Source organism: Sciurus vulgaris, assembly GCF_902686455.1.
Source record: "Sciurus vulgaris genome assembly, chromosome: 3".
NCBI lineage: Eukaryota > Metazoa > Chordata > Mammalia > Rodentia > Sciuridae > Sciurus > Sciurus vulgaris.
Genome location: NC_136463.1, coordinates 3898803 through 3922343, shown reverse-complemented (window position 1 = coordinate 3922343; position 23541 = coordinate 3898803). Strand labels below are relative to the sequence as shown.

The window sequence follows — 23541 nt, the reverse complement described above, 5'->3', positions numbered from 1 at the left end:
TTTTAGATCTTGGTCACAGTGGACTAACAGATCATTATGAAAATTCCCACTGGGGACAGCAGCCCTCTTATAGAAGTGATGCCAACTGCAGCTGGGAAAAAGTGATAATAGACAGGACTGACCAGGAGGCGTGGCCTTCCATCACAGGAACAGAGACTGAATCTGCCTCAGAATGTCCTACAGACACTGACTCTGCCTCCAACTGTGGCTCAGAGAACAGTAGCATGGCTACAGGGAGTGCCCAGGGTAGCTTCACAGGACATACCAAGAAGACAAATGGCAATAACGGCACCAACGGCGCACTCGTCCAAAGCCCTTCTCATCAGAGTGCCCTTGGGGCAACGGGAGCCAATGGGAGTGGAAGCACAGCCAGAGCGTGGGGCGTAGCCACCGGCTCCAGCTCTGGCCTGGCTCACTGCTCTGTCAGTGGTGGGGATGGGAAAATGGACACCATGATTGGCGATGGAAGAAGTCAGAATTGCTGGGGTGCCTCCAACTCCAGTGCTGGCATTAACCTTAATCTTAGTCCTAATGCCAACCCAGCTGCCTGGCCTGTACTGGGGCATGAAGGAACTGTGGCCACAGGCAACCCTTCCAGTATTTGCAGTCCAGTCAGTGCCATGGGTCAGAATATGGGCAGCCAGAATGGGAATCCATCAGGCACTCTAGGTGCTTGGGGAAACTTGCTGCCGCAAGAGAGCACAGAACCACAAACGTCCACATCTCAGAATGTGTCTTTCAGCCTACAACCTCAGAACCTTAACACTGATGGACCAAATAACACTAACCCCATGAGCTCCTCACCAAACCCTGTCAATGCAATGCAGACAAATGGACTGCCCAACTGGGGCGTGGCTGTGGGCATGGGGGCCATCCTCCCACCCCACCTGCAAGGCCTTCCTGGTGCTAACGGATCATCGGCTTCTCAAGGCAGTGGGGGTGGGGGTGAAGGGATAAGCAACTCTGTGTGGGGACTGACCCCCGGTAACACTCCGACAGCAAATAGCAGTTCTGGGTTCAGTCAGGGGAATGCAGACACTGTGAACTCAGCATTAAGTGCTAAACAAAATGGATCCAGCAGTGCTGTACAAAAGGAAGAGAGGGGAGGGAGTGCCTGGGACTCGGGGCCTCCTGCAGGCCCTGGGGTACTTGCCTGGGGGAGGGGCAGTGGCAGCAGTGGCATTGGTAACATCCATTCAGGAGCGTGGGGCCACCCCAGCCGAGGCTCCTCTAATGGTGTGAATGGGGAGTGGGGGAAGCTCCCAAACCAGCATTCCAGTAGCGACATCAGTGGGAAAGGACCAGGAGGGTGGGATGGCCCCAGCTCTGCTGGTCAGACTCCTGCCTTGCAGCCTAGCAGTGAACACGTGAACTCTTGGGCCAAAGCTGCATCTTCTGGAACTACAGCAAGTGAAGGGAGCAGTGAGGGGTCTGGCAGTCACAGCGAAGGAGGCCCTGGGAGGGAAGCAGCAGGAGAGGGCCGGAGACGGGATAAAGGGGCGATGGACCCGGGACATATCCAGTTGCCACGGAATGATCTCGACCCGAGAGTTCTGTCTAATACTGGTTGGGGACAGACTCCTGTAAAGCAGAACACTGCCTGGGAGTTTGAAGAATCCCCTAGGTCGGAAAGGAAAAGTGACAACGGGACAGAGGCCTGGGGCTGTGCAGCTCCTCAGCCTTCAAGCTCAGGGGGGAGGAACGATGGGTCCATCACGAACAGTACAAATACCTCTTCAGTATCGGGGTGGGCCAGCGCACCCCCTGCTGCTGTGCCAGCAAACACGGGCTGGGGAGACAGCAACAGCAAAGCACCAAGTGGTCCTGGGGTTTGGGGGGACTCGATAAGCTCTACTGCTGTTAATAATGCTGCTGCTGCCAAGAGCAGCCATGCTTGGAGTGGGACCGTGAATCAGGAGGACAAGTCACCCACCTGGGGTGAGCCTCAAAAACCCAAATCCCAAAACTGGGGCGATGGACAAAGATCTAATCCATCCTGGAGTGCAGGAGGGGGAGACTGGGCAGACTCATCATCTGTCCTTGGACACCTGGGGGATGGGAAGAAGAATGGCTCTGGATGGGATGCTGACAGTACTAGATCAGGGTCTGGCTGGAATGATGCCACAAGAGCTGGGACCAGTGGCTGGGGCAACGGCACAAATGCAAAGGTGAATCCAGGTACAAACTGGGGGGAGTCCCTAAAACCTGGTCCCCAACAGAACTGGGCAAACAAGCCCCAAGACAACAATGTGAGTAACTGGGGAGGAGCTGCTTCTGTTAAACAGACAGGGACAGGCTGGATCGGAGGACCAGTACCAGTCAAGCAGAAGGACAGCAGTGAGGCAACTGGCTGGGAAGAACCCTCTCCACCGTCCATCCGACGCAAAATGGAAATTGATGATGGTACCTCAGCTTGGGGGGACCCAAGCAACTACAACAATAAAACTGTAAACATGTGGGATAGAAACAACCCAGTTATCCAGAGCAGTACCACCACCACCACCACCACTACCCCCTCCACAAGCAACCCTGCACACCGGGGCGGGACACCACCCCCGCACCAGGCCAGCACGCAGCTGAATCGGTCGCCATTGCTTGGGCCAGGTATGGAAGGTGCTGTAAGCTGCGTTATGAGTAAAAGAGTAGTTTATTCGCATTACTTATGCATAGTGGTTTTACCACAGATGACGTGAAATCACTTCAGTGCCCTGGCCTTGTAGCGTCATACCTCAATATCATCCAAAGAAAATCGTGAATGGGGCAGGATCCCCTAGTTGCTTTCTATCCACAGGGGAAATAGAGCTCTTCCCCTCTTGTTCAGATTACCAGAGGGGACTTTATATGAAGTTATGCTCATGTGGTTTCTCTATTTGTCTGGGTTCCTTGTCAGTTATATAACTGTTGGATAGATTGTATCTTTACAGGAACGATTTTTGGATTTTTTTTTTTTTTTTTTCATTTTAGCCTCATTCTTGTATGTTTCAGTGCTACTTCCTATCTTCTTAAACATCATTTTAGAGGTTGCCCAATGTTGTGTGTCATGTTCACCCTGTCATTTATTTAGCCTTTGCCCAGTGTTTGAGCCTGTTTAAGTAATCAGTCTTATCACCATCACAGTTGGTTTTGAGTTTTTTTTGTTTTTTTTTTTTTTTTTGCGGTGCTGGGGTTTGAACCCAGGGCCTTGTGCTTGTGAGGCAGGCACTCTACCAACTGAGCTATATCCCCAGCCCAGTTTTGAGTTTTTAAGTACAGCCCCATTCCCTACCCCATGCTGTGCAGATAGTCCATATCAACCCTGCCACACACCCAAACCCCCTCAATGTCAGTGGCAAGCCATGATCACAAGATGGCAGAGGAAAGAAGACCCACGTCCTCTTCAGGAAAGTTATGTTAATTTAGAAATGTGTTCATCTCTATCAGATAAGCCAGTGGTTCTCAGCCCTGACTCCTTAGATAACCTGGGAATTTGATGGGATGGAGGGATGTCAGTCCCAGAGAGTTCAATTCAGTGGGTCTGTAATGAAGCCCAATTCACCAATAGCGTTAAAGCTCCACAGGTTTTTCTGATGTGTGGTCCACACTGAAAACAATTTTTGTAAAATGTGAAGGACATTGTACCAGTCATGTCTTCCTAAATTCAAACTAAGACTTGTGTTTTGAGTTCCTCCGTGGTACAAGTGGAAGAGATGATGAAGAGATAATTCAGCCTGCCCCCCAGAGAGCTTGAATTACAATAGAGAAGAGAAACCTAGCATTGACTATACGGGGTGCAAATAAAATTCAGTTGGACTTCGTAACTGCACAATTACCAATAGTCCCAAATTTCTAACTGGAATATTAGTCTTTGTACAAATGAAGGAGACTACTCACCAAATTTCAGAACTTCTTAGAAGTGGGAGGCACTAGAAGGACTATGATCCAGCTCCTGGTCTGGTTGCATTCTGAAATCCCTTCTGCCAACTTAGTAAAGAACCAGACGCCTCCGCCGAGACCTCGCCCACCCCTCCCGGTGTAGTTCATTTCCTGCCTCTGTTGTTCTTTTCCTTGCACTGCTCTTTTATTTCAGTGATTATGCTTATAGCTTTGTCTCCTGAAACAATATCAGAATTAATTTTTCTTCTATACTGCAGAAATTCAAGCAGTTGACCATGGTTATCACATTTCATTGACCCGTGACCAGGAGGTGTTCCTGCCCTTTAAAAGCTTTCCTTAGACTTACAGTTTTCAGTCCTTTCCATGGTCATCTGGGAAGCTGTTTCGGTGAGAATCCTTGTGCCTAGAACTGATGTTGTTGCTTTAAGTACTCTTTAACCAGTGTATAGTTAGTTGACATTGTAACTTCCTTCACCCCAAAACCGTACTCCTAGAAATGCATCCTAAGTTTCCATTAGCTTTTTGAGCCATGTCACATGCAGTTTTCCTCAAATTGAGCTTAAAATCACATCTTTCCTCCTAAGGCTGAGATTAAGCTGCCCCTCCTTTTCTCCCTCAAAACTATTCTGCTGCATGGTTACTGAGCCCCAAGTGGAAAGCCCCGTTCCTGGTCAGCTGTTATGATCAGGGCTTCCAGCCTCTAGAGAGCATTTAAAAAAAATTTTTTTTAGCTATTGATAGACCTTTATTTTATTCATTTGTGTATATGTGGTGCTGAGAATCAAACCCAGTGCCTCACACATGTTAGGCTAAGCATTCTACCATTGAACCACAACCCCAGCCCTTGAGAGCATTTTGACCCCTGATTCTATAGGCATCATCAACAGTTATTTCTTCCAGCTTTATATTGCCCCTAAATTTTATAAAAATGCCATAAAGACAGGACTCAGGATAGTCTCTGGCCAATCTGATAGATGGTTCCTGTCTTCCGGAACCCCACCTGTGAGAGAGTCTGCAATGTCGTTTTTTTACTCGGCATTAGTAATTCCAGAAGGCCCATGGGGAGCAGCAAAGTGGTATTGAGTACCAGTTGACTGTCATATGCAGACACATTGGTTTAAAAAACCATCCTGACCAGCCAGGTATTGCTGGACAGACCTGAGTGGAGAATCTTCTTCCATGGTTGCCTCACTCCATACCCTACCAGACATCAGCTGTAACTGCTCTTTCCTTACCTCTGCCCTCAGCATAGCTCCCATGAGGTGGCATAAGAAACAAATTGTGTGAACACATAGGAGTCCAGAGTAGTTTGGTGTTGTGATGGGGAAGGCTTTGCAGAAAGCAGCAACTGAAGCGGAGCCAGGGCTGGGTCAATGGGATCTTTTAGGCCATCTGGACCATGTCCAGAGGTCTGGGAAAACAAGGAACAGTTGTCAGCAGAACTTGAACTCTTAGACTTACTTTTTGTGGAATCAGTAAAATGAATGTAAAAAGAAACCATGCTGGAGAAGAGGTACCAGTGGAATGGACAGTGGTGGGGTGAAGATGGATGGAGGTGGACTTAAAAGGAGTATCATTTGGATGTGGGAGACAAAAGGAGGATGGACTCAAGGGCTTTGGCAAGGGAGATTATTGTGTCATCTGCTCACCTATCCATGAGCACAGCAGACTTCTGCTCAGAATTCAGACTTGTCCGGTGCCCGAATTGGACATGGAAGACCAGGTCTTGGCACAGAGCTGACTGAAGGTGCAGGTATGGGAGAGTGACTGTGAGCACAGGTATAAGGTCAAGAAGCAAAATACATACGATGGTGGAGTTTTGAGCACAGTTAGGAACCAACAGAAAAGAATGAGGAGTGGGAAGGGAGGAGGGCCCTCCATCCAGTAGGCGGGAGACTCCTGGTCTGCCTCAGTGGAGAAAAGGGCAGGCAAATGTTCAGTGGCTCAAGGGCACCGGCACCAGCCCAGAGTAGAGAGGAAGTGGGAGGAGTGGAAGTGTGAAGGGGGGGAAGCCTGCATCAGCCTGTGCAGAGAACGGAGCCGGTGGCTGGCCAGATCCCAAAGGGCTGGGCAGTGTCAGGTCCTGGAGGTCTCAGGGCACAGTGCTGCATTGGAGCACAGCAGGGAGCAAAGCAGCCAGGACCCTGCCCGTGGGACTTGCAGTAGGTGGACTATGCATGAGCAGTGATGATGCTGGGGAGAGCCCCAGGGAGGTGGGGTGGGGAGGGACTTGCACAAGGCAGAGGGGACTTGGGCGGCCATGGAGTTTTCGTGGTGAACATTCAGCAGCTAGGCTGAAATGAGAACTGTCCTTTTTGCATTAATTCAAATGCCTTCCTGTGCAACCTCCTTGTTCACTGCTGCATGTGGTCCTTCAGGCCTCTCACATCCTTGGCAATTCACCCTTACCTCCCTAATGCTACCTGCCTCATCAGGAATCCCGTGTGGACCCACCTGCAGTTCAGTGCCCCTGCATCAGCCATCCAAATCACAGGCCCCACCTGGTCCCACAAACATGTCCTTTTGACCCACATTTTTTCTATGAATAAGTGTTTGTTTTGAGCACTGGTGATTGAACCCATGCCTTCTTTACCATTAAGTCACATTCCCAGCTCTTTTTGTTTTATTTTGAGATAGCGTCTTGCTCAGTTGCTTAGGGCCTCCTTAAGTTGCTGAGGCTAGCCTTGAACTTATGACCCTCCTGCTTCAGCCTCCTGAGTTGCTAGGATTACAGGTGATGTGCACCACCACACCTGACTAAATGAGCATTTTTAATGTAAAATTTCATGTAAAAATTGCAGATTTCTGGCTCCTTTTGGAAACCTGTAGGTTCTGACATGTTGGACTCCTGGCAGCAACCAACTAGAGTGTATGCTCCCTTTGCGACCTTCCCTGCTGGCCCTGAGGTTCCCAGTCCTGAGGCTTTTGAGCAGTAGCCTTTGGTTATCAAATTTGTGCTGTGTCCACCTTACACCAGGACAGTTTATATTAACTGGCTGCTTCCTTGGGACATTTGAATTTGTGATCACTGTTTTCTGCTTCTGTATAACTATTGTTTTTAAGTGCTTAAATTTTAAGAAGTACTTGCGAGAATGAGGGAAATCAGGAAGTAAAAAAGTGTTGCCAAAAAAAGAGAAGGAATCTGCAAATGAAGACATGGTATAGTGTAGTGAGAGAAGCCAGTAATGCCAAATTCAATACAGCTTGCTTCACAGAAAGGCCTCTGAGAAAAATCAGCCTTTTAAAATGCTATCACTGTTCCTTGCCACCACCATGAACCGTCCCATAGCTGTGCTCCCAGGTGGCCTGGTACCTTCTAGAGGATCCCCAGCTGCTGGGCCTCTACCTTGTGACCTTGTGCAGGGAGTGTCTTCACGTGCCATCTCCTTTTACAGCCATGACCAGGGGGTTCGTAACTTACAGCAACACCTGTGTGCCAAGGAGGTGGTGAAGTCCCATGTGTAATTTGCATCTCAGCCTCCAGACTGCTCTGAAATGTCATACCATGTCACCCTGCAGAAGTGGGAACCACATGGCACATTATGGCCGTTGTTCCCTTCAATAGTCAACCTAGAACCACTTTTAACTGTTTTGTTGTTGTTGTTGTTGTTTTGTTTTGTTTTATTGCAGTGCTGGGGATTGAATCCAGGGCCTTGTGGTTGACAGGCAAGCACTCTACCAGCTGAGCTATCTCCCCAGCTCTTAACTGGTTTTTAATAGACAAGGAATGTGAACTTTACCCTGATAAAGGCATTCTTTTTCAGTTAGAAGGGCCAAGATCATTCTTATATATGAAAAATACAAATTGCACGATGTCGTTTCACAACATAGAAGAAAACTGCCGTGATCACTTCATCCCAACATGGTAGCTGTTTCTGTGTTCCTTCTCTTCTGCCAGCTCCTGGGCCCTGTGCATGAAGCAGTGTTGTACAAGCAATTGTGAATTTAGTTTTACCACTTAACAGAGACAAAAAGTTATAGAATTTTTTCTGTGTGGTAATACCTTGTACAGAAACTGTCTGGTTCAGTGTATTACACAACACAGAGTAGAGAGTTATTTACCAATTTTCTCACAAGATCAATTTCTTTTTCTACCATGGGTTTAAAGTGGCAGCATGGTGTATCCTTGCTCCATATTACCTGGGATGTTCCAGCCTTAGACCTGAGCCAAGCCATCTTTTTCAGTGAGAGTCAGTTTATCACTCTTGGGGATTCCAAGTGCTCAGAGCCTGTCACTCTGCAATATTCTTACACCTACCTGTTCTTGTAACAGGCAGTTTCACACCAGTTCCTGCCAATGACGACACCATGCACGTGTGCCCGGCAGGGCAGCCTCATGCCCTCATGTAGGACTGTGCTGTCCAGCAGTCACAGCACCTGCCAGGCGTGTTAGCCACTGACTGGAGCAGCTGCACTGTTCCATAGCTCCACTGAGATCCTCCACTCCAAACAAAACCTCCTACTTGTTTGCCTAGTGAGGTTTCTGCTGTTTATAAATTTGGTGTTTTATAGGTATTCTGCAGTTCTGCTGTTGTCCTGTGCTAATTTCATGTAATTGTCTTTTATTTCTGGATTTGTTACTTTTTAAATGTTGTACTCATAACTACCACTTATGAGTATTGTGCTGTCCTCATACAAAATATGGTTTCTCAATAACATTTTGCATATCCATTTTTATAGGAGCAAATGATATGTCAATCTTTTTTTTCTCATTCTTATGTTGATATTAATTAATTACCTGTGAACCTGAGGAAAACTGATATCATGTTAAGAAGTGCAGTATACCTTGGATAACTGGATTGTTGCTCAACCCTATTCTGGAGGTAGAACAACAGTAACAATCTACAGAAATTTCCTGTGCCTGTCTTTTTATCAGAGACAATAAGCCACCTAAAGAGGGCTTGCAAGTCCCCACTGATGCAGGACGCCAGCTTGCATCCCCTGACCCACATGGCATTCCTGGTGACATCACCCCAGTGGCATGGTCTAACCTGAGCAAAACCTGACAGACCTGAAGCTGTCATGCATCATAGAAGCAGGCCATCAAACATTTCACCCACTGGTGGGGAAGTGGCCAGAGCAAGAAAACACAAACACAGCATTTTACTTAGGTTTCTGAGGGAATAAAAAAGATCCTAAAACTACTTAGCAGCCTGATTACCCAGTACATTTAGAAATAAATATTCTGGGATACTTAAAAGAACTTGCAGACATGCAGAATGGTAATTATTAATACAACTGTTTAGCACAGTTATGTCACAGGTAACTGAATCTAACAATGATAGGAGAACCTTCAGAGATGGTTTCTTTTATCCCTGAACTCTTTATCAGGTTTCCTCAAAGATACACAGATAAGTTGAAAGGGATTGATGTGGGGAAGAGAAAACACTATAGTCTCCCTAAAGTCAAATATGGAAGCCAGTGTAGGCACCACCCTTGCTCAAGCCAGCACACAGGGGGGTTGTGGGATTTTACCTGTCTTCAATACTGGAAAGGAATAAAGTATTAGTTCCATGTGTCAGTCAGAAAACCAGAGGGAAAGTACTGTGAGTGTTGGTCTTACTAGAGAGCATTTATCTCCAAACCTACCTGTCCCTGCTCCTCCAGAGCACCCCTCCAAGCCAGCAAGCCTTGCAGCTGTGTTGGCAGTAACCACCATGTTGACTCATGTGGGTTAGGAAGGGCTGGAGCCAGAAGCACACTTGACTTTGCATTTGGGCCATCTAGTGATGATTACTTTTCTGATGGAGATTTTTTTTTTTTTTTCCATTTATTTTTGGTACTGGGGATTGAGCCCAGAGCTGTTTAAACTCTGAGCTACATCCCTGGACTTTTTTATTTTTGAGACAGGGTCTTGCTAAGTTGCTGTGAGGCTGACCTCAAACTTGGAATCCTCCTTCCTCAAACTTGCCTCCTGATCTCTGGGATTGCAGACATGTGCCCATAATACCCAAGCTAGCACAGATGTTTTAAAATTATATTACAAAATTTTATAAAAGCAGAGAGCATGTATGTTAGCTAGGGAAGAGGCATGACTTCCATTTTCTAAACTAAAACCTGGGGAAATTGAATTTAGGATATTTTCTCCCTTGTTATGTATGTCTCAGCAGTAGCAAAAACTAGAGAACAATGCCCTTGCTTAAGACACCTGTCCTAGAAAGTTTACTTGTTGTTTGGTGTAAAAATGGTACCAAAAACTAGTGTCACCTGGAGATAGAATGAATCTGCAACATGTTCTTCCAGTTCAACTGTTTCACACCACAAATCCAGAAACAGCTTCTAGTGACCTTAGCAGGCAGAAGTAACTCCATTTTAAGCAGTGTGCGGTGATTTGAGTGATCTGTGCTTTTGTGGATATGGGATTATTTGGAGTAGGGTGGGGGGGGTTGCATTGGGTCATTTTTGCTTTCCTGTGTTTTGAGGGGCTTGGTAAGTGTTGCTGAAGTTGAATGAGGCTAGGTAATGAGCAGTCCTGCTGCAGACATGGGAGGGAGGGATGCTTATCAACGTGTGAAGCAGGTGAAGGACGTGCACAGATGCTCCAGCTGTGGGCGCCTTCAGTTCAAAATAGATGACCACGACGGTTGAAAATGGTGCTTCCTCACAAGTACCAACAAGAAAGAGGAATTTGAAACTGGGACTGGTGTGCTAGAATAGACAGACACTCTTCTGTTCCTAATGCCTATGCCACACCGTGTCCCAGGAGAACTGGTCTTTCAGCAGGACCCCTGTCACTCTAATAGTGTCCCCTCAAATGTGCTCTCAAAGAGCGTCCTCTGGTGTGGAATAGAAACATCACATGCCCACAGTTCAAGGCTTTTGGAAAAGGAGGGTGCTCTGCCCCTGACTGCACGCTTGTGCATAAGGAGCTCCCAGCCAAGGGCGTCAGTGCCATCTCAGTTTCAGATAGGAAACCTCGTGCCTCAGCCATCGCCACCCAGTGCTGCGGCCGACTTACGTGAAGTTCAGAGAGGGAGAGGGAGAGGCTTTGTTAATGCCTCGGTTCATACCTAAACGTGCCAGGCACATCACGAGCATTCGATAAATGCCAATCAGTTGAACTTTTAGTCTTTTACTTTTCTTTCACATAATTTTGACTGGCCACTCTTTCACTAAACCTCTCTTCTCAAGAAGGATTGCCTGTCATATTTAGGAAGCTACATAAGTTAGGTCCATGGAACAAGCTGGAACTGATTCTGCTTTCATAGAAGAGAGTGCAGGCCACCAACAGGACTGTTGTGTTCATGATGGGTTCCTGAAGTTGGGGAAGAGCAGCTCTTGCCCTGAGCCTGTTCTGCGTTCATTTTTGCCCCCGTCTCCTGATGCTGGCCCCCGGGGCACTTCACTCCCTCCAAACTAATGAAAGAGGTAGAATCTCTGGAGCCAGAAGTCGTGTGCCTCCCTGATGTGCAGGAAGCCCTGGGCTCCGTCCCCCACCCATAGCATTGCACAAGAGGGTAGCATTCTAATGTGAAACGAAAGCTGCATGTCCTGCTGTGTCTTGTCATTTTATTATTCCCTACCCTGTTTGTTCAATCAAAGAAACTGAAAGGGACAATGCTAGGGTGCTGGGGATATAAGCCAGGAACTGTGTGTGCCAAGCACATGCTGTCAATGCTTTACCCCTGAGCCACATCCCAGCCCAGGAGGATCACTTTTAAAATTTTAACATTAGTGTTTTAAGTATAAGTAGAAAGTTGTTCTGCCTCATCAATCCAAGTTTAAAATAACTCCCTGCAAATTATTCACAAAAAGGAGAGAAAATTTTCTCTAGTAGTAAACACTGAACAATCAAGATTATGTTTAATATTGTGTATTTACAATTGGTTTTTGTCTACTGAAAATACTTGGTTTGCACCAAAATTGTTGCATCTCACTGCACAGCACTTTCCAGAACCTTGAATGGTGACACTGTGCTCACCCTGAAATGCATGTGGGTTTGCATTGTGAGCATATTCATATAGAAAGAAAATATATTCTTGATTTTTGAGTAAACTAGTGCTTTTGCATTTATTTCTAACATTTGGAGATATGAAGCTTATAAATCACATGCCTTCTACATAAAAATACTCTGTAGACTTTGCTGCTGCTTTTGACAGAAAAACATTCCATAAAAAACCAATTGACTACAATTACCGTAGTCTCAATATTTATTTTTTAAAATGTTTTTTTAGTTGTAGGTGGACACAATACCTTTATTTTTATGTGGTACTGAGGATCAAACACAGTGCTTCACATGTGCTAGGCAAGCATTCTACCACTGATCCACAACTTCAGCTCAATATTTATTAGTTTTTACTTATTTAAATAATCTAATTTGGCCAAGCAGGTGATGCACACCTGTAATCCCAGCTGCTTGGAAGGCTGAGGCAGGAGGATCACAAGTTCAAAGCCAGCCTCAGCAATTTAGCGAGGTGCTAAGCAACTCAGCAAAACTCTCTAAATAAAATACAAAAAAGGGTTGGAAATACGACTCTGGCTAAGCACTGCTGTATTCAATCCCTGGTACAAAAAAAAAAAATTCTAATTTTGAACAGTTGGGTGAATTTAGTATTTAGTTACCTACAATGAATCAGTGTATTTATAGCTGATTGGTCTTTAGCAGCACCTATGTTTTTTAGTTTCCCAGAGCATCCATAATTTTTATCAGCTATGTTAATTTTCCTGATATAATTCTGTCCCTTCAATTTGTAAACCTTGTCCCCCATATGCATTATTTTCTGTATAATTATAGGCAACATTACTGTTAGCAGTTGCCAGTAATAACTGATTAGGAATGGTTCCCATGTTATTGGTAACAATTTGCATAATCTATTGCTCATCCTAGAGCTTGTAATTTAAAATGATTCATAGGTTGCATATCCTTTTGTCATCAGTATTATTGCATGTTATTAGAATAATGAGTATCAAGGGAACTGATTCCATTTGTCTTTAGTAAGAAAATTAATAAATTTTATCATTGAGATAGTAATATCCACATTGGGACCAAATCATTTAAATTTTGCATTAACTATTTTTATTTTATACCCTGAGCTTTCTCTTGTATGCAGAGTCTGGTACTTTCTAGTCTTGGGTTACTATTTGGAATCTTTGCATCTCTCTTCCAGAGATAACCTATCTCTGTAAACATTACAACTGGCAGGAGCTGACAGCAGTGTGACATGGGCTTCTGGCAGAATTGTGAACATTGAACTGAGTTTGGAAATTGGATTACAACTTCACTTTTTCTCCCTGTTTCACTCCTATTGTTTCCTCTCCCCTTTGGCACCCTTTGCAGTTTCCTCAGGCTGGGGAGAAATGCCCAATGCTCACTCAAAGGCTGAAAACTCCTGGGGGGAGCCGTCCCCACCTTCCACCCTGGTGGACAACGGCACAGCAGCGTGGGGGAAGCCACCAAGCAGTGGCAGCGGGTGGGTGGATCACCCTTCTGAGCCGACGGGGACATTCGGAAGAGCCAGTGCACCTGCTGCCACCCCAGCCCTGTGCAAGCCAGGTGAGTCGAGCATTCTGCATGCCCTGATCTGGCAATGTAGAAATGGTTCAAAGCGTTGTATGTAGGTGGATACTTTTCAGTGGATTTAGGACACTTTCCTTTTTTAGGCCATCACGCTTGTTTTGTTCATTCATTTAAACTTTTGATGCTGGAAATTGAACCAAAAGCCTTGCACATGCTATGCACACACACTACCAGTTAGTCCCAGACCCAAATGAATTTCAAAACTTAAAGTATTGGGGCTGGTGTTAAAGCTCAGTTGGTAGAGTTTTAAAAAAAAAGTATTAGGACACTTTTCCTCAATCTATTTATCCTCTAAGACTAACTTTAACCAAGACTATAAAGAAATATTTACCACATCTAAAACATGAACATAAAATAATTTTTTAACAGAAATTCATGCTGTCCTTCTTTTAAAAATAAATACAGGGGCTGGGGAGATAGCTTAGTTGGTAGAGTGCTTGCCTTGCAAGCATAGGCCCTGGGTTCAATCCCCAGCACCACAAAAAATAAATAAATAAATAAATAAATAAAATCAGAGTGATCAAGCATTCATGTTTAATACTACTACATGTTGAGTACCCCCAATCCAAAAATTCAAATCCAAAGTGCTTGAAAACCTGAAAATCTTTGAGCCTCAATGTGGCAGCATGGTAAAAAAATTTCAAACCTGACCTCATGTGCTGGGTCCCACAGATGCACAGAAAATAAGTAATAGAGTCACCTGCAGGTTGCATGTATAAGGTATATGGGAAACATAAACAGATTATGTGTTTAGACGTGGGTCCTGCCCTCATATCTCATCAGGTACATGCAAATAGTCCAAACCCAAACTGATCTGAAACCCTACTGTTTCCCAGCACGTCAGTGAAGACTGAGCCGCAGCACTCTGTCTTCCTCACAGCAGTTTGTGCCTGCTGACTCAGCTTACTTCACAAGCAAGACGAACACAGCATGTCAGTTTTTTCCTTGTACTGGGTCTTGAAAACACATATTCATAGTGGTCTGGAACTTCTTGCCATGTTTTCATCTTGCAAACAAAATTTCACTTTGGGTCTTCCTGTTCATACTTAAAACAACTTGAAGAAGATGGGGCTGGGGTGTAGCTCAGAGGCAGAGCACTTGCCAGCGTGGGTGAAGCCCAGAGTTTCCTGAGTATAAGATTTCTGATCTAAGTCTCATGTGAAAATTAATTGTTCAGGCCAGCACAGTGGCACTCGGGAGTCTAAAGCAAGAAGATCTCAAGTTTGAGGCCAGCCTGGGCAACTTGGACTCTGTCTCAGAATAAAAAGGACTGGGGACATAGTTCAGTGGTACAGCAACCCTGGGTTCAGTCCCTCAATACCAGGGGGAAAAGTTGTTCACTTGGCTGCAGAAAGTATCTTATGTTCTTTGGATTCATTAGATGCCCTAGATCTTAAAATACAACTTCATTTGATTTTGTGTTTTGCTGACAGTAGATGGTATGTCCCGGATATCCAATAGTTGTGCTAGAAGTGTTTATTTCATTCCTGTTACTTTTGGTTACAAAGCTAAAGGATAAGAGAATTTCTGGGTGTTTAAATGCACACGCCATTTCAAGGCAGTGTATTTTGCTTTTAGAACTTATCCATGAGGTCCAGTTATGTGCCTGTCTACCTTGTGAGCATCATATTTTCATCATCTTAAAGACTTCAGCTATCCACAGTCACCTAGTTTGGTCTTATTCGTTCTTCCAAAAAGTAAAAACGGGTTGCTTTGACACCAAAAATCACTTTCTATTATTAAAAAGGAAGAAAAATAACATCCTGAAATAGTAACTCAGTAGTCAGTGTGAGCTTCCCCGGCCCCAGGCTTCTGTCCTAGAGCTGGGGCATCTCCTGGAAGCTTATCAGAAATAGAGGTAGCTAACCCCACCTAGACCATTTGCCCTCCATGTGACCCTCACTGACTGCCACCTGTGGTGAGGATTGAGAAGCTGGCCACAGGACTTGCCCACAGGGTTAGATCGAGTTACCGCTGAGAACCACATGGGGGCAAAGACATTTTCAGCAGTCCACATTCAAGCAGCCTTCTCACAGGGCACAGACACTACCACCCTCTCCTTAGTGCCGTGGGATTACTTTTACTGTTTCACAGAAGAAGTGTAGATGGTTAAACAAGTTTGAACAGCATTAACTGCAAATAGCTGGACTGCAAAAGAGAAGACACACTCGTGTATCTGCGTCATCCATGACGGGGCGGGGGAGCTTCTTAGGTCCTGGGGAAACAAAGTGAGAAGGTGGGTCTCACAGCACCCACTTTTCCCTGCCTCCCCGGATTTCATTACAGCAAAACTGCATGCCTTAGGGAGGGAGTTTTATAAGTTCCTGTTTGCTTTCCTTCCAGCTTCCAAATCTATGCAAGAAGGCTGGGGCAGTGGTGGGGATGATGTGAACCTGGGCCCCAGCCAGTGGGAAGACGAGGAAGGGGACCTGTGGAACAATGCTGCTTCCCAAGAAAGCACTTCCTCCTGCAGCTCCTGGGGCAACGCCCCCAAAAAGGGACTTCAGAAGGTAGGCACAGTGCTTCTGCAGGAGAGAACCAACAGTTTGGGAGGCATTGGTTGGGGACCTTACCTCTTTGGACCTCTGAGTGGCCGCACATCGTAGCGAAAGCTTGTGATAGAGCAAGCTGCACGCCTCGTGGCTGAGACGTCGGAGGAAAGGAAGGCATGACCTACCTCTTAAAGACCCCTGTCCTCCCAGTACTGCCATTCTGGGAAGCAGCTGTCAGCACGTGGACCTTTGGAAGACACTTAGGATCCAAACCATAGCAGTCACAAAGCACATGCACAGAAACGTTGTTTCTCAAGCCAGACATCACACAGAGTCACAGAGAGGCAACACAGGACCAGTTCTTCTCACTGAAAATGTGTTCTAGAAATGCGATTAAATTTTATTAAAATATGTTATTTATAGCTAGGTGCCATGGTCACCCCTATAATCCTAGCAACTCAGCAGGCTGAAGCAAGAGCTTCTAAGTTTGAGTCCAGCCTTGGCAATTTAATGAGACCGTGTCTCAAAATTTTTAAAAAAATAAAATGTTAAGGGTTGGGGATGTAGCTTAGTGGTAGAGCACCCCTGAGTTCAATCCCCAGTACCCCTCCCAAAAGTTATGTTAATGTGTATGTTAACTTTTTTTAATTTCTCAGTTTTAACTTCAAGTACAGTAAATGTACATCTTATCATTGACAGTTCTTTGGGGAGTTTAATTTTTAAGAGAGTGTAATGGAATTCCAAAACCAAATAGTTTAAGAACTGCTGAAGTGTACCATTAATTAGTGTTGAAATGAGCAGCCATCTGGAAGCTACTGAGATCCACAACTCATAGCAAGATGAATTCCAATTAGATCACAAATTTAAATATGAAAATATAAAATCATGATTGTTATAAAAACAATCTAGCTGTTGGAGGGACATTTCTAACTATGACTAAAATCCTCAAATCATTAAACAATTTTAGATTTCAACAGTAAGCACAAAAACCATACTTGACAGAAAACAGCCTAGTCAGAGACAAAGGGCAGGTAAAAGATTGGGGGAAAATATAGCTCACGTCATAGAACAGAAGAGAGAAGGGAGAACAGGAGGTGATCTGTAGGACAGACAATTTCACCACATAATAGTCACAGGTTTTATGCCTTTTTTTTTTTTTTTCTTTATTTTGCAAATGAGTAGTGTGTGACCATCATATAAAACTTAAGTTTTTTTAAAAAGTGCTGATATTACTTTAAAAACATTTATTACTAAACTGTCTTGGATACAATATTAGGATGCATTAAATACTCATGAACATATATTAAGGTTGAACAGCCCTGCCAGGCACCATGGCACACACCTGTAATTCCAGTAGCTTGGGAGGCTGAGGCAGGAGTATCCAGCCTCAGCAACTTAAGCCCTGAGCAACTCAGCAAGACCCTGTCTCTAAATAAAACATGAAAAGGGCTGGGGATGTGACCCAGTGGTTAAGCACCCCTGGGTTCAATCCCTGGTACCAAAAAAAAGAAAAATATAGTTTTGGCTGATGTGGCTCCAGCAACATGGTAATGTTGAAAACAGCCCCAGATGAGCTGCTTCCTAGTAGGCAGCAAGCCTGCTTCACGTGCTCCATCGCAGTTACAGCAACACACAGTGAGGTGCGTTCCTACAGGGAGCATTTCATGTTTGTTCATTTTTTGAGACCGTCTCACTGTGTTGCCCAGTTGTTCCTAAACTGTTGGGCCCAAGTCGTCCTGCCAAGTAGTGGGACTGCAGGCCGGCAAGACCGCACCTGGAGTTTTTGTTTTGTTTTGTTTATTTTCTTGATTTATCAGTAGAGCCTTTGTCCGTGCAGACTGAGAGGAACCAGTAAAAATAAAAGGACAAAACCAGTAATTTGGAGCATTCCTTGTGATTACTTAATAATGAAAGTAGTACACTTTTGTGATGAGCCAAACTGATGTCCTGGGAAGGAGAAATAATTATCTTACTTTTTGTAAGTCCATAAAGTTACACTTATTACCCAACCTGGTACTGCACCCTGCAGTTCTCTGTAGTATTAGCCACAAAGTCCTGTAAGGGAGCCCAATTCAATGCTCACAAAAAAGATTTTGTGGCTTCTAAGTTACCATGAGTTTCAGCTGCCTCCCGTGTCTAGGTGCAATGCAACTCTTGGCCCTTCACCTTGCCTGCACTTCATTCCAGGGCATGAAGACATCTGGTAAGCAGGATGAGGCCTGGATCATGAGTCGGCTGATCAAACAACTCACAGACATGGGCTTCCCGGTGAGTGGTCACCTGATACTACTTCTTCACATTTCCCCACGTGAACAGCTATAATTGAGAAAGGCTCTGTGAGGATGAGGTTATACCTCATTAGCTCTGAAGTCCCCTTTGGCCTGGGCAGTTTAGGCTAGGTTTGAACTACAGCAAAAGATTCACTCAGTTCCCATTAAGAGCAACATGACAGCTTTTTCATAGTAAAAACTGCATAATTTGTAACTTCTGTGGTTTACACAGTTTTTTATTTTCTTATAATTTATAGTTAAAAGTGAATTTTATTAATGTGATAGATTGAAAAAGATGACAAAAGTAATCTTTGTAGGGCTGGGGATATAGCTCAGTTAGTAGAGTGCTTGCCTTGCAAGCACAAGGCCCTGGGTTCGATCCCCAGTACCACAAAAAAAAAAAAAAAAGAAATCTTTGTATAAATACTCTGAAGCATCATATCAAAAAAAAAAAAAAAAAAAAAAAAGCATTCTAACCAAGCATATTTAGTTTCAGAGTTTCTGATGACTTGTAGGAAGAATTCAGATCTAGTGTGTTCCCTTGAAAATGTGTCAGTCTGTTTAGTTCCTAAGGCAGAATGAGAGGGATTCAGAGAGCCAGGGCTGTCACCTGTGGTCACCATGTAGTCTCTACAAATGTCTTCTTTCCAAATCCTTATTCAGGTGAGTAACTTCACTGGGTGACCCTAAAGGATGGGGCCTCTGGCCAGGCATCCCTACCTCACACCCAGCACTGCCCCTGTGGCCCAGCTGCTGTGCTCATCCCAGCACCAGGAGCTTCGGTCGTCCAATGGATCGTTCTGCTACACTCGGAGGGCTAACAACCATGATAAACCTACTTGGGTTTTTTTCTGTTTCTCGAGGGGGAAGTTTGAATGGCAGAGCCTAGCGCTCTTGACCTAGAAAACAACCTCTAGGCTGATTGCCAGGGACTTTTAGCAGTTGCTGGTGCTGGAGTGGCAGGTAGCACAGGGTCTTCCCGCATCAATTGTGTCTGGCTCTGCTTTATGGGCCCAGGTGGCATCCCTGCTGAATCATTGCTGGACAGAAGACACTAGCTGGAAAACTTAGAAGCTGTCCTGGAAAACTACATGTGTTCCTAAGATGTTAAATACAAGTTCTCCAGGGTCAGCAGTCATTTTTAATTAAGGATACTTTCTGTTTAAAAGGCATCTCTAACCTTAGCAGTGAAGAAAAGCATTTCCAGGTCCAAAATCTAGCCATCACAGTGTTCTCCACACTGGTGGTGACCACGCTGCTCCTAGCCCTCCCTTTGCTGGTGTGTGCTGCTGATAAGCACTCTGCTTCCTCTGCAGAGAGAGCCAGCCGAGGAGGCCCTGAAGAGTAACAGCATGAACCTGGACCAGGCCATGAGTAAGTGAGGGTGCGGGCGGCACTTGCCAGCCAGGGGCCACTCCTGCTCTCCTGAGCACCCAGTTGTGGTCAGGGGCAGTGGCTGCATTTGTGCTGGGGAGATGAGGCCGGGCCAGTGGTGAGCAGAACTCGAGGCAGTGATCACGTGGCAAGTCTCTTGGGCAGGTGGGCTGTGAGGACAAATGGCCAGTGCCATTCTTGAAGCCTGTCACTTTTTTTCATTTTTCTCCCAGTATGTTAGTAAACAGGTGGGTTGCATGCCTCTACTTTGAGGGGGGGTTTAACAGTGACACTGCTGGAGAGAGGTGCTGGGACCCCACCCAGACCTCTTTTGGTCCCAACTAAGCACCCTCCAAGTACCCTCCCCAGTGGGCCAGCATGGGCCTCAGCACTCTACCACCAAGCCCTTTCTTTTGTTGAAAAACAGTCTGTACTCAAGAGACAACCTGGCCCTGGAGCTACTTTAAAAATGATAATTATTGCTGGGTGCAGTGGCGCATCTCTGTACTCAATACTCTTGGTACTTATGTTCCATAAAGCCACTGCAAACATTGAAGAAATACTGTACCTCTGTCTCCAGGGAGATAGAGAGGGTCCTACAAACCTCTGGAAACCTGTTCCTCTGCTGACTATACCTGACCTTGTCTTATATGTGTGTCTATTTAAAGACACTGTGTTTCATAGGTGTTTCTCAAACAATTAGATGCCATATTTATTTATAACACAGCACGAGTGCCAGGCACCGTGGCATACCTGTAATCCCAGCTACTTGGGAGACTGAGGCAGGAGGAGGGCAAGTCTGAGGCCAGCAGGGCAACTTAGTAAGGACCTGTCACACAGAGAAAAGCAAAAGCGGCTGGGGGTGTAGCTTAATGGTAAAGCACCCTGGGTTCAATCACAGTACCGAAAAAAGAAGAGCCAAGGAAGACTTAATGTGTTCCTAAACTAGATAATATGACCATAAATTCTTTTGTTTTCAAACTCAAAACAGTGCTACCCACTATGCTTTTCACATCAGTCCTCTTAGAAATCCACAAGTCTAGCTGCTCTGCATCTTTCCTGCAGCACTCTCGTGACCCATGAGTGTGGGCTCAGCACCTGCATGCTTACCTGTGTGGCACTGCCCCCCTTTCTTCTGGGTGTGCCCTGTTGAGACTCACCAACACTGAACTCAAAGCCACAGCTGCAGCTCGTGCCTGAGCAAAGCTCACATAACACGTTTTCTCACTCAGCCTTCTTGCACACTGGGGGGCCATCTCAGTCCCCAAAACCACCAACAAAAAGCACAGAAATATGAAAAACAGGGCACTAAGTGGACCTTGAGAAGGAAGGACACCATGCAGCGTGTGACCTGAGCTTGACATGAGATTAACTGTGGAGTGACTCATGTTTCCTGCCTATCTGCACATGCTCACAAGTGACCACAAAGATACCATAATTATTGGTTTTGGGGTGACAAACTTTAGTGGGTTGGCAGATTTTCAAGTACAGAATCTGTGGGTAATGGTGGTAGATGGTGTGACCAGGTGGGGTTGAGAGTGTCAGAGCAGGGGATCTTTGGCTAGCAGAAGCAGTGAGTACCAGCTTCTTAGACTTGTGGAGTAATGCAAAGTTCAGGTGACCCAAACAAATGCAGATCACTGGGCCAGGAAGCTTCCAGGAAGCAGTTTACTTCTACAAGACGTCAATAATGGGGACCGAGGCCACAAGTTGAGCGAGAGGAACTGTTCCCAAAGACAGTCAGGAAGGCCTGACACTGGTAGTTGTGGGGAGGAAGCAAGTGTGTGAAGCCTGGGCAGCCACAGGCGGGCTCATCAGGGTGAGGGCAGCAGGGGTACCATGCAGGCCCAGGGCCATGGACCAGCACCTAAGGGCTTGTTGTGCCCCTGCTCCTTCCTGAAGGGCTCAGGGGTCTCTTGCCTGAGGCTGGAGCCAGCACCTGTCCTGTGCCAGTGTCCCTGACTGCATTTGTTTTTAGTGTTATTCTGTGTGTTGTGCCCCAGGCGCTCTGCTGGAAAAGAAGGTGGACATGGATAAGCGTGGACTGGGAGTGACCGACTATAATGGGATGGTCACCAAACCCCTTGGCTGCCGCCCACCAATCTCCAAAGAGTCTTCCATGGACCGCCCCACCTTTCTTGACAAGGTAATGGGTTTAGGCAGTTTTTAAATGAGAAGTGTTTTCATTTAAACTGTGTCCTTAATGCAAGTCAGAGTAAATTTTTACTAGACTTTGACCCTTTTTTTCCCCTAAGATATGAAAGTTTAACTCAAAGACATAATACATTCCACAAATAATGTTAGGAGGAATGAAAAACGCTGGAATTGAAAACTGATCTTCATTTTTGTTGTGTGAACTTAGTTGGTTATCTACTTCAATTTGTCCAATATCCAAGGGTCATCAAATTTCAAACACACAGTTCTTCCATTTGGAAATGGTGTTTTTAGCTTTGGAGAAAGGGAAGTGGTGGGGCTGGGCACCTGGATCTGGCTGGCCCTGGCCAGCCACCCAAGTTGGTAACACCCACACCCCCAGTGGACAGCTCCCTGCACATTCAAGTCCAGTCAGCTCCATCTTCTTAGTGTCATCGTGGGGTACTGCCCCTTCAAATGGGTGGAACTACAAAGCAGGGAAACATCATCATTCTGATCAAACCTGAAAATGAATGTTGAAACAAGAAGGGGCACGCTTTAAAAACCAAAGCCTCCCAGGAGGGCTCTAGCCATCCCTGACAGGATTTTCCCTTTGTTCTCAGAGCCTCCCCAACACACTCCACTTTAGAAAACTGGGCTGCGGTGTAAACCAGGAATATATTACACTAAAAAATCATTCGTTTGTTTGCGGCATCCATATTTTTATTTGGTGAATCTGGCAGTCCTAAGAGTGGGACCCTGACCTATTTCCTTATCTTCAACTGGTTGTGACATTGGATGAGTGCAGTTTGTAAAGGGCTTAGCACATAGTATGCCCTCAATAAATACAAGGAAAAAAACAAATAGGATTCCGAGTGTTTTGTAACTTACACTCGGATTAAACCTTGTGAAATTTGAGTGCTGAGGTCAAAGCTGGTGAATGTCAGAATTCAGCCCATGTATACCTTGAGCCTTGGTCCTACTCTCTCAGAAAGAACCTGTTTGAAAATGGTCGTACCGAATTCTGCAGACCAGACTCAGCCAGCGCTTCTGGCCCTTCCTCCTCATTCTCCCCAAGGTGGGGGCAGCAGTGTGTGGGAGCAGTACTAGAAGTGAATGTGTGTGTTTGTAGAATGTCTTCGATGAAAACAGCGTCTTAACCTTGTTTCTCTTTTTCTTTCCCCTCTTTTGCCCACGCTGTCCATCCCTCACTGTCCACACTCTCTCGCTCTTTTAATTCTCCATCCGTCCCCTGCCTCCTCCCTTGGGAAACCGTTCGGTGCTTTGTCTGCTGGTGGACGCTGCGCACAGCTCACCCTTTCTTTCTCCAATCAGGATGGCGGCCTCGTGGAAGAGCCCACGACTTCACCGTTTTTGCCTTCCCCAAGCCTGAAGCTCCCCCTTTCCAACAGTGCACTCCCCAATCAGGCCCTGGGTGGGATTGCCTCAGGGCTGGGCATGCAAAACTTGAACTCTTCCAGACAGGTAAGGCTGGGGAGAAAGCTGCCTGTGGTCTCTGCTCACCTGCCTCTTAGAAAGATGCGTTCCATGGAAACACTCTTATTTTCCATTAATACTTTTATTTTAAAATAAAATCAAATATGGAAGAGTAGTTGAAATACCATAAAAATTTCCCTCAGGTGATTCAGTGGAATCAGGACCTGAAATTTAACCATGCAACAGGAAATGCTTACGACTTTTACACTAAACTAAAACATACTTGAGTGTTCCCCATGCCCTGGGACCAACTTCCTGCTAGTTTAAATGCCAAGTAGTCTTGAGCTAGAAGAGAAGCCATGCACTCCCTCTCACCAGACACAGAGGGGCCCCTCTTGTGAGGAGGTCCGCTGACTGCCTGCTGCTGCTGCATTTCCTCACCCTC

General features: G+C 45.6%; 1 protein-coding gene across 1 annotated transcript in view; it reads left to right on the top strand.

Moving 5' to 3' along the window:
* TNRC6C (trinucleotide repeat containing adaptor 6C) overlaps positions 1-23541 on the top strand; it is a 115089-nt gene that overhangs the window by 68719 nt on the left and 22829 nt on the right. Inside the window, 7 exon segments of the mRNA XM_079134193.1 lie at positions 7-2604; positions 13151-13366; positions 15734-15900; positions 18070-18150; positions 19469-19526; positions 21530-21672; positions 22995-23144. Of these exon segments, the coding sequence (XP_078990319.1) occupies positions 7-2604; positions 13151-13366; positions 15734-15900; positions 18070-18150; positions 19469-19526; positions 21530-21672; positions 22995-23144 (3413 nt within the window).